This window comes from Camelina sativa, chromosome 4 (assembly GCF_030686135.1).
Source record: "Camelina sativa cultivar CO46 ecotype springtype chromosome 4, ASM3068613v1".
In the NCBI taxonomy this organism is placed as follows: Eukaryota; Viridiplantae; Streptophyta; class Magnoliopsida; order Brassicales; family Brassicaceae; genus Camelina; species Camelina sativa.
This window is the reverse complement of record NC_141883.1, coordinates 18,828,377-18,840,013: the sequence shown is the minus strand read 5'-3', so window position 1 is coordinate 18,840,013 and position 11,637 is coordinate 18,828,377. Positions and strand designations below refer to the sequence as shown.

General features: G+C 32.6%; 2 protein-coding genes and 1 pseudogene across 3 annotated transcripts; 2 read left to right on the top strand and 1 right to left on the bottom strand.

Moving 5' to 3' along the window:
* Positions 1 to 5,464: 5,464 nt before the first annotated feature.
* On the top strand, positions 5,465 to 9,040 carry LOC104780531 (asparagine synthetase [glutamine-hydrolyzing] 1). The gene is made up of 10 exons (XM_010505031.3): positions 5,465 to 5,977; positions 6,412 to 6,550; positions 6,656 to 6,751; positions 6,843 to 7,175; positions 7,272 to 7,433; positions 7,550 to 7,852; positions 7,939 to 8,073; positions 8,157 to 8,324; positions 8,420 to 8,527; positions 8,608 to 9,040. Exons 1-10 carry the CDS (start codon positions 5,898 to 5,900, stop codon positions 8,839 to 8,841), a joined length of 1,758 nt encoding a protein of 585 aa, XP_010503333.1. The 5' UTR covers positions 5,465 to 5,897; the 3' UTR covers positions 8,842 to 9,040.
* A 304-nt stretch (positions 9,041 to 9,344) lies between these two features.
* Positions 9,345 to 10,869, top strand: LOC104780530 (selT-like protein; annotated as a pseudogene). Its single transcript, XR_015596831.1, has 4 exons — positions 9,345 to 9,605; positions 9,698 to 9,756; positions 9,900 to 10,197; positions 10,604 to 10,869. The product of XR_015596831.1 is annotated as a selT-like protein (transcript).
* LOC104780529 (protein PSY2) lies at positions 10,862 to 11,491 on the bottom strand. The gene is made up of 2 exons (XM_019244652.2): positions 11,232 to 11,491; positions 10,862 to 11,125 (listed from the first exon to the last, which is right to left on the bottom strand). The coding sequence occupies exons 1-2, from the start codon at positions 11,317 to 11,319 to the stop codon at positions 10,998 to 11,000; spliced, it is 216 nt and encodes a 71-aa protein (XP_019100197.1). The 5' UTR covers positions 11,320 to 11,491; the 3' UTR covers positions 10,862 to 10,997.
* Between the last annotated feature and the right edge of the window lie 146 nt (positions 11,492 to 11,637).

Below are 11,637 nucleotides of genomic sequence, written 5' to 3'. Positions count from 1 at the left end.
TCAACAAATAATTTGTGTTTTTTTCCTCCAAAAGCAGAGTTTGGGTTTTAAATCAACGAAAATGTAGACTTGGGGATTTTAATGACATTTTTCCCCATGAAAAAAGGAAAGTTAAAGTAATTAGAGAATTTGTTAGAAACACTCTTTTTGAGATACCTTTTTCAAAAATACTTTTTTTTTTGAACATTTTCATTTTTGTCATCTTATAGACAATAACAATATGTTAAATTAGTTTTCAAATTTTTTTAAATATTAGTAAATATTTTTGATTACAATGTATTGTTGAAATTATTTAAACAGTATGTTACTATAGTAATACGACCATTACTTATAGTAAAGTCAACTATATATGATATTTTCGTTAAATAATTAAGATAATTTTATGTCGTACTATATATTAATTTTCTTGTCGTCATCTAAAAGTAATAGTTAAGAAAAAATAGTTTTATATATGATAAATCAATTTTAAAATAATTTATTTAAACGATATTACAAAACGAATATCTTATACTATAAGTTTAACCAGTTTTTATAAAAATTCATGAAAATAAAAGTGTGTGAAATTTAATATATTTTTTATTTTCTATATATTGTCTCTATTTCTAATTATTTTTAATATAAATAGTATGATTAACAATAAAATAAATTTTGAAATTATTGTTTTCTGTTATATCATAGGGTGATAAAGCAATTATGTTTTTTTAGTACATATAATTTAAACACAATCAAAATGTAACTTACAAATTACTATTAAATAAAAATTTGAGTTGTGTCTTTTATACAATATATATGATTATTGAATATAATGTGAGTTTTTATATATTAGAAAATCTTTTACATTGAATTAGTCTACCATAAATTAGTTTGGTTTCAGTTTTTTTTACTTTGACATGTATGAAACCATTTTATAGTAATAGGACAATTAGTTACAGCAAAGTTAATTATTATTTTTATGTTCATTAAATAATTATGATAAACTAATTTATTTATAGTTTAGTTTTTTTGGAAAAAAAAAACTGGTAAGTATCTAAGAAAAAAAAAGTGTAATACCTTACTTTGATAGATAAATTGTGTTGTCCTATATATTAATTTTATTCATATCTAAAAGTAATAGTTAACAACAAATAATTTTATAATATGATAAGTCCATTTTAAAATAATTTATTAAAACTATATCACAAAACATATATCTTATTATCTAAGTCGAACTATTTTTTTAATAATAATTCATGAAAATAAAAGTGTGTCAAATTTAATATACATATTTTTATCTTCTATAAATTGTCTCTATTTCTAATCATTTTAAAATAAACGGTATAATTAACAATAAATTAATTTTGAAACTATTGCTTTCTATTATTTCTTGGGAGAGATAAAGCAGTTATAATATGATACCATTTTTTTTAGTACATATGTTTTAAAAACAGTCAAACTGTAAATTATAGAATACTATTAAATACAAATTTGAGTTGTATCTTTAATACATTATATATGATTATTGAATATAATATAATTATATATATATATTTGAAAATATTTTATATTTTTAATTTAGTCTATCATAAATTAATTTGGTTTCAGTTTTTACTTTCAAAGTATGAAACGATTGATTTTTATTTGGTTTCAATTTGTTTATATTTTTTAGTTGGGATGACCAATAATTTTTTTAGGTTCTATGGTGTATGATTTTATTATAAAATATATTATAAGCTAAAACTAAAAAATGGAAGGAGGATATTTTTGTAACAATGTTGAAATTCAAAAAACAAACTATACACCAATTATCTTTTTTTTTTAATAAACTATACACCATATAAGATACAAATTAAATAAAGTTAAATAAAAAATAGAATGTTAAATTTAAAATTAATGAGAAAGGCATGTGTCACAGAAGTAGAGTGCCAAATGTCACATTATTAGGCAAAGTTAGAAAAAATCTTCTCTTATTATATAAGATTATTTGTATCAAATGATTTAAAGTATATACCAAATATTACTGAATATGGTGTTATGTAAATCCGGGCCATATTCTACCAACATTTGTTTCCATTGTAAAATTATAAATACAATTCTACGTTCCTAATTTTTGAGGAAAAATAAAAATTAATTCAACAGTTTGAATGGATAAAATATCTGTTTGATAAAAGAGGCATTAGTTTGACTTTTATAAAGCATAAATAAATGGATATGACTCATATGACTGTATGACATAGTATCATATATCAAGAAGAGATGAGAGATCTGAAACTTGGCCGTGTCGCCGCACGCCACTAAGGGAAAAGTATTTTACAGTTGCTTCTATCAAAGTAACAGAAATTAATCTTCAATATAGTAGTGTGATCGAATTAATGGACTACGCAACCGTGCGACGACCAAGTTTTATCACCATTTGGTCCTTTTCTAAAAAATAAATTTGTAATCTTTGAAATTAACTTTTATATTGAATTTCTTAATTGATAAGGAAGAATACTTTTTTTTTTTGCAACAATTTAACTCACAAAGAAACAATTATATTGAACTTCAAGGAGAGAACAAAAAAAACAGCTAATTAACTAGTTTTGTGTCCGAAGAGGAGTCCCCGTTCTAGAAAAGCAAGTTACGGAAATTAAATTAGCATGGCACGGCCGTGTCAATGTCATAGCGTCTATTTCTTACTAGCCAGAGAGCTCGTAGATAAATGATTTGCCAGACTAGAATCGTCACCACATGAATGACGAGTGACGAGTCGTTTTCTAATTATGTCCAACCTTATTATAAACGTGCTAATCTCCTTTCTTTACAGTATTTTTTAACTAACGTGATCTTCTCTCTCACAATCCCACTTACTTTAATTACTTATTGACCTAATTTACATATTTAAACTATTGATGACGCTTTGTGAGAACAATGAGGTGTTTAAAAAGTCTTTACTTTCAAAATGACTTTTGGTTAACACTGTACGGTACCTTTTTAACTAATTTTTTCTTTTTTAGAAAAATATACACAATATTCGCGTTTTATTTTTTACATTTTACATTATAATATTTGACTAGAGGATAGTATAAAATACACAACACGATAGTGTTATAAAAATAACTAGATTAGGACCGTGCTAGAGCACAAATTGAAATCTTTTTATTTATATTATAATTTTAGAATAAAATATAATTTATATGATTGTTTTTTAAAATTTTTTTGGATAAAACATCATGCAATAAAATCATATGCTAAATATGATGACTTGAAAAACAATTATTTTGTAAGTTTATATTGTTAATTTTGTAATTTTATGTATGAGAAATGGTTATGTTTGTAGTTTGTTTTTATTTTAATTTTTGAACATGTTTGGTAAAAGTTTTTTAATACGACCCATGCTTAGGTAAGATTTTACTTTTAATTGCACAATAAGATCTCGAAAATCACGATTAAGTGTGATAAATTGCTAAAATTTTATTTATTTTTACATCTAACAATATATTTTTATGTTTAACAGTACATATTTTGTAACAATAAATGGAATACTAAAAATTTTATTTTTGAAATTGTATAAATCATTGGAATATTTTTTTAAAAAAATATTCCAATAAGTGTATTCATATAGCCCACAGATTGACCAACTAATCTATATCATTTTTATGTAATCAACCTATATTTAATATATAACCTATTTTGTAACCAATTTATAAAAATTATATTGTCTAAAAAAAAATGTTGTGTACTTCAATTTTATTATATAGGGATTATTTCGCTATGATCAATGGATCCCCATTGAGCATAATTAACTAAAAATATATAAATGATAAAATTATTATAATTTATTTTAAAAAATCCAACGATTGTACTCAATTATATCAATCCCAAAAATGCATACGAGTAATTTAAATCCTTACTCTTTCGGATGAAAAGCATAATTAACCTCTTGGTAATTAAAAAAAAAAAACATATAAAAAGGGCTCATGCACACATATATATTCTATTCTCCATGTAGCCTAACGGATTGTAATAATATTGTATATGCATGTCACCGTTTGGAGCCTAGTTACATTAACATAAGATCAAAGTGTGGGAAGATTCACCAAACAAACAATTTATACGTCATCTCTTTTTATCTTCTTTCTAAAATATAAGAATCTTCTTTCATTATTTTTGTTTATTTGATAACAAAACTTGCTTATACACACGCCATGGGTCTTCCAATTATTAGCGTCATTCAAGCTTGTAATGATGAAACAATAATAATAGTCAACATCCCTAATTAAATCATCAGCATATAACATTTTTACTATTGTTATATATTTTCTTCGTTAGAATCCCCAACTAGTTGGAGATGTATTTTACAGTCTTGGTAAAAGAACTAGGGTCAAAATGTAGTATCTCGCGATTGGGGCTTGCTACCTCAAGAATAAAGCAATCCCGATCTTTTTCGTTTTGGCCAATCAAGAAAAAATATGTCGATCCGTTTTTATTTTTCTCAATAATTATGATATATTTTTCTGATTTAGCATTATCCAAATTCGAAGGTTGTAAAGTGAGATTCATCCTCTCGGCTCTAACCCTTGCACATTGTAGCAACGTGTGAGGCATGTGCGATGCCTATACATAGAATTAACATGTGATTTAATTTATAATATTACGTTTATGGATACACTCGAATACGGAATAGGTCTCCTTTGTTCATTTCCGGAAGTATCATATGATACAATATCTCTTATATAAATTGTTATATCTCGTTCTCAAGTTTCGGTATCGAATGGCGACCAACCACGTAACACATGTCCAAAGCAGGCTTAATTATAAAATAGATAACAAAGACCTTTGTTTATGTTGTTAGTAAATGTATTTTCAAATTTTAAATAGAATCATCTTCTCACCCTTGCATATTATAATTCTAAATTTATCAGTATATTATACTTATCACAAAGACATTTGTTTATATCATTAGTAAATGTATTTTCAATATGGTTAGTAAACAACCACATCTTAGTTTCATAGTTTTTTTTATCATATAGGGTCTTGTTTCAATTCACATTTTGTATAATGTTATTATTAACTCAATCCCAAACTTGATAATATGTGTGCACTATTATAGACCATATACATATTAGTAATTTGTGAAACAATATTGAGTATTAAACCTCATCAATAAGTAATTTACTTGTTATAGTTTTTTATCTCTTAAGTCTTAACGTTACTTATCAATTTTTCATTTGCATGTGAAAATGTATTTACTCTTTGAAACAAACATTATGATAAAAACAGTTTTATCTATAATAATCAAAATACAAGTGACCCCACCACTACTGTGATAACACGTGTACGGCTCCAGAAAAATCAGAACAGTTCCATTGGACTATTCATACACCGTCAGATAAGTACATATCCACTTGATGTCAAAAAAAAAAAAAAAAAGTACATATCCACTTGCTGACTCAGCCCGGATAAACCTAAACCGGAGTTTACCCCACCGTGAAAAAAATTGGAGAAAACCGATCGAGAACGTAAAAAATTAAAGAACACACATCGGAGAACTCGTAAGAAGGGTTAATTAACACGTGGAAACAGCTGGTCAGAGTTATCCGGTAACTTATCCGGTTTCAGGTAATACAAAAGTTTGGTCCCCCAAGGCACGACTCATTCAGAACCAAAACGCGACATCACGGCGCCGTATAGTGTCTATAAATAGAGCACTCGGTTGTAGAGAAACAAGACATCAGAAAACTCAAATATCGATAAAACACTCTCACTACGTGCAATTTTCTCCTTTCTCTTCCTCGACATCTGTCTGTTTTGTTGTTCTAATTTTTTCTTGGGTTTTGATATCCCGTCCTCCCTAAAGTTTCGGAATATCCTGTTTTCTTTTTCCTCATCCTTTGTGATCTTTCATTTTCTTCATCTAACAAAAAGATAAAAAAGGAAACATGTGTGGAATACTTGCCGTTTTAGGATGTTCCGATGATTCTCAGGCCAAGAGAGTTCGTGTTCTTGAGCTTTCTCGCAGGCAAGACATTTTTTTTCCTCTGTTTTTTTCTTTTCAATTTCTTTTGGGTTTTTGTCACGTTAAAACATTCTGAATTCTGCAAATCAACGTTATGATTAGTTATTTAGTTTGATGTTTGACGTAAGAAATCGTATGTTTGTTTCCTTTTAAATCTCACCAAGATTTATGTGACCATGATAACTTTGTACAGTAGTATATAATCAACATTTTTTTCCTTGGGACCTTTTTGGCGAACGTGACATGAACAGTGATGGTTGATCGAATCAAACGTCAGTACGTCACCCTTTCAGTTTTTATGTGTGCAAAAAATTCTAACCTTTGTTTGTTGGTGGAATATTCCCAAGAAAATATCAAATTTTGGCATCAGAAATGGTATAATATATGGTTTGAATTTCAATAAATGTAATCGTTTTGTTTAATTTTTTTCGTTATAGGTTGAGGCACAGAGGACCTGACTGGAGTGGGTTATATCAGAACGGAGACAATTACCTGGCTCATCAGCGTCTTGCTGTCATCGATCCTGCCTCCGGTGATCAACCTCTCTACAACGAGGACAAGACCATTGTTGTCACCGTACGCTTCTAAATCTGTATCAGTAGAGAGTCATAGTTTATAGTTATAACTCATTTTAATATTTTTTGAAACTGAAACTTTATTCTGTTGTTGACTGTTTTGAAGGTGAATGGAGAGATTTATAACCATGAGGAGCTGAGAAGACGTCTGAAGAATCACAAGTTCCGTACTGGTAGTGATTGTGACGTCATTGCTCACCTGGTATGTTCGTGTGTGATAACTTTATGTTTGCTTTTGCTAAACTGGTTTATCAAGTTTTGATTTGAGTTTGATGTGTTTTGTGGGATTGTAGTACGAGGAGTATGGTGTGGATTTTGTTGATATGTTGGATGGAATCTTCTCCTTTGTGTTGCTTGACACACGAGATAATTCCTTCATGGTGGCTCGTGATGCGGTTGGTGTTACTTCGCTCTACATTGGTTGGGGATTAGACGGATCTGTGTGGATATCTTCAGAGATGAAAGGCTTAAACGATGATTGTGAGCATTTCGAAGCGTTTCCTCCAGGTCATTTTTATTCAAGCAAACTAGGAGGGTTTAAGCAATGGTACAATCCTCCTTGGTTCAACGAGTCTGTTCCTTCAACGCCTTATGAGCCTCTCGCGATTAGACGCGCCTTTGAAAACGTATGAAAACATACCCTTGAACAAATTAAAAGGTCTCTCTTACTTTTTTTTTGAAGTTTGTGGTGTGAGAATGTGTTTGTTTTTTTTTATCTACAGGCTGTGATTAAGCGATTGATGACTGATGTTCCATTTGGAGTTTTGCTCTCCGGTGGTCTTGATTCTTCCCTTGTGGCTTCCATCACTGCCCGTCACTTTGCTGGTACTAAGGCTGCTAAGCAATGGGGTCCTCAGCTCCATTCATTTTGCGTCGGTCTTGAGGTATGATATTGAACAGAGTTGCTCTGTTTTGAAGACGGAGGTTGGATGAGATATAAAGTCTTTTTAAAAATTTGAAACTCAAACTTAGAATCATTTTGTGGTTGTTGTTCTGTTAGGGCTCACCGGACTTGAAGGCGGGGAAAGAGGTGGCTGAATATTTGGGGACGGTGCACCATGAGTTCCATTTCACGGTGCAGGACGGGATCGATGCGATAGAGGATGTGATTTACCATGTTGAGACCTATGATGTGACTACAATCAGAGCGAGCACGCCGATGTTCTTGATGTCCAGGAAAATAAAGTCTCTAGGAGTTAAGATGGTTCTCTCCGGTGAAGGATCCGATGAGATATTTGGAGGGTATCTCTACTTCCACAAGGCACCTAACAAGAAAGAGTTTCACCAAGAAACCTGTCGAAAGGTAAACTATCTATTTAGTTTAATCACAAAATGATATCATCCAAAACAGAGGTCTTTAACTTACTATTCTTGGGCGATGCCTTGCAGATCAAGGCTCTTCACAAGTATGATTGTTTAAGAGCCAACAAATCTACCTCTGCCTTTGGTCTAGAGGCGCGTGTTCCTTTTCTTGACAAAGAATTCATCAATACGGCCATGTCTCTAGACCCTGAATGCAAAATGGTAACTACAAAACTTAAACCACAAACTCAGCTTCACAATTTAAAATACACATGTTGAACAAAATTTTTGTATGGGTCATTTAGATCAAGCCAGAGGAAGGGAGGATTGAGAAATGGGTTCTAAGGAGAGCCTTTGACGATGAAGAACGTCCTTATCTGCCAAAACACATTCTCTACAGACAGAAAGAGCAATTTAGTGATGGTGTCGGCTATAGTTGGATTGATGGCCTCAAAGCTCATGCTGCTCGAAATGTACACACAAATAGATCTCATATCTCCTCTAGTTAGCTAAATACACAACATGTGGATTCAGGTTCAGGGCTGATAATCTTATGTTCTGTTTTAAGGTTAATGACAAGATGATGTCAAACGCTGCGCATATCTTCCCTTACAACACTCCAAACACTAAAGAAGCTTACTACTACAGAATGATCTTTGAGAGGTTCTTCCCACAGGTGAGATAGACTCCATGATGTAGCAGAATCTTATATTTATTTTTTTGTTTTAATTTTGTGTTACGTTTGTTTTTTGGCAGAACTCTGCAAGACTAACTGTTCCAGGAGGTGCAACCGTGGCTTGTTCGACCGCAAAGGCAGTGGAGTGGGATGCAAGCTGGTCCAACAATATGGATCCATCAGGAAGAGCCGCCATCGGAGTTCACCTCTCGGCCTATGATGGCAGCAACGTGGCATTACCCATGCCACCGCCACTTAAGGCAATCGACAACATGCCGATGATGATGGGTCAAGGAGTTGTGATTCAGACATAGGTTTGAAGGGGGAAATGGAGGAACTGTGTGTTTGTTTATCTTCCCAATGGGTAAAGTATTTTGTATGATTTAATAATAGGATTGTGCTATTTTCTTTTTTCCTATGCAGATTTGAATGTATTAATTATCTTGTAAAAATTTGTTTATGGGTGAGATTCGTATGTACCGCTTCTATGAAATTCAATCTTTTTATCAATTATATATAATACTGTATTGTATTATTTAGCCTAAAAGAACACTTGTTCTTGTCTCACCAAACTTTTCATGATATTGTGTTAGAGGGAATTGTATCATCAGTGTACCTCTCTTTCAAAGTTTTGTAAAACATAACTAAAAATTTGTTTGGTAATCGTAATGAATCTAATCACAATGGTGGGGTTGCTAATTGCATTTTCAAAACATGGGGTTGTAAAAGTATAATAAAACAGAAATATTGGACGTTGTCATCAATGTAAACCAGTGTTAACTAGGATAAAGATCAGCTTGCATCCCACTCTCTGAGATTTCAATTTCAACACCAAAGGTTGGACCGCAAAGGTTTAACCCGATCGATCACTCCTTCAAAATTCAACTTCATTCATTCCCTCTCTGAGATTTCAATTTCAACCATGGACAAAACACAACTGATCTTTCTAGGACTACCGCTTCTTCACCGATCTCCTCAATCTATTCACTCCTCCACCGCCGAAATCTCAGCACCATCCATCTCTCAACCGCAACGTCAGGCTGTGATCGCCCCAGCAACCCTAGATTTCCTCTCACAGGTGAATTCGAATTCATCGTTAGTTTCTCTCTTTGTTTCCCACTAAATGTCTCACACCACTTATGTTTTAATAACCATTCCTCAATTTTGCAGAAGTCGAGTGGTGTTGGATTTGGAAACACCGTAGAACTTCTGCGCTCCTGCTCTTACAAGTAAGTTTTGACTTCTTTTACAAGTCATTGGCTTTTTCACCACTTTTATGTATAAAACGGTGAAACTCATCACTTTTTAATTTATTCTTTAGATGCATCAAGATTCTCATTTCTTGTTGGATGCAAATTCGTTTTTATTGTAGGCGAACTGCAGTATCCGTGAAGAAGATGCCACAAACAGCTTTCCTGGATTACCCTGCACCAGCGGCGAAGCGGCTTTTAGCTAAGGGTGTGCCAGTTGCTCAGATGGGAGTTATTGGTCTTATAATGGGAGGTGAACATATATTTCCTATGATTGGAATTGAACAGTCTCCTGCTTGGTACCACTCTTTGAGAGCGAATAGATTCGGGGCCATGGCCTCCACTTGGCTTCTTGGTAACTTCTTACAGTCTTCCCTGCAAAGTTCAGGCGCCTTTGAAGTTAGTTGCAATGGGGAATTGGTCAGTTCTGTTAGAATATATCCCACATCGGAAGAAACATAATTCCTTGGGCAATATATATAGTATGAGGCAATCCTCCTCTTTTGAGCTAGCTTTTGGGAGTGAGTTAGGCCCATTACTAATATGGTATCAGAGCCAAGACCTATTCTTCTCGATTGTGTGGACTACCACCCGTGGATGTCCAGTCCCACAAACTTCACGCTACAGATATCCAATCCTGAGCGTGAGGGGGTGTGTTAGAATATATCCCACATCGGAAGAAACATAATTCTTTGGACAATATATATAGTATGAGGCAATCCTCCTCTCTTGAACTAGCTTTTGGGAGTGAGTTAGACAGAGGCTTCTGCTGCTACTGTGCCATTAGTAAAAGCTAACCCAATCCAATGTTTGGTCTTTTGCACAGGTGTTCTCTAAATTGAAAGAAGGTAGATTTCTGGGGGAGATCGAGTTGAGAGATCAGAACCCTAACTAAACCATTCATCACTGGAAGCTACTAAGTAGTCTTCCACTAGAAGGTTCTGAAACCCTTGCATCAAGCTCCACAACATAGCACCAATAGTGTTTATATTTTGACAGCTGAAGAAATTGTGCATGTTTTGTCTTAGCACCAGCACCATGTCTCGATTTTGCCAAATTGTCTGGTTTATACATAGCCACAAGGTTTCTAAATTTTTTTTTTTGCTTTGTTACTCAGTTAAATATATTACAGATTACATAGAGTGGGGAGAGTCAACTAATTCAGAAGTAAATAATAGAAATTATTAAACAAAGACTAAACAAGTAAACTCAAAAGAGTCTTAAGGTGTTGTGTTAGCCTTTGCATTGGTTGGAACGCTGGGATCGTGTCTAGTGTTTGCAGAGGGATCACCATAATCCTCGATGCTCACCATCAACATTCTATGATCTGGCCTTGTCTGCCCAATTCCTAACAAATGAAACCACTTCAAACCCAAAGAAAAACACAATCAGAATATAACATTTTAAAGAATCAGAACATAAAGCAATAAGAATCAACAAAAAAGAGATGAAACCTGAAACAGAAAGAGTGTTTCGGGATGAAGATGTAACGAGTGGAAGAGTTAGTATGAGAAACAAAAGAAGACGAGATCCAAAACTCATCTCAGTTTGGTTTGAGAGGTAATATGTATACGTCGTATATATATTTATAGATTTGATGATATCAAAATCGATTTTGCTTGTGGTTATCCAAATGCAATCTGTTTTTTTTTTTGTTTTTTTTTTCACGTGAACAAGAGACCAAACATTAAAGCCTGTTTTTGTTTTCTGTGTGTGTCTTAAAGAAAAGTGTTGGTTTGGGAGATGGTGTATTAATGGTCAGAAGATGACCAAGTAAATAGTGACATGTGGCTTAGCATTGTCGCCACATTTGTCACATCTAGAGGGGCAAAATTTCAAAAATTCTACACCTAATTAGAT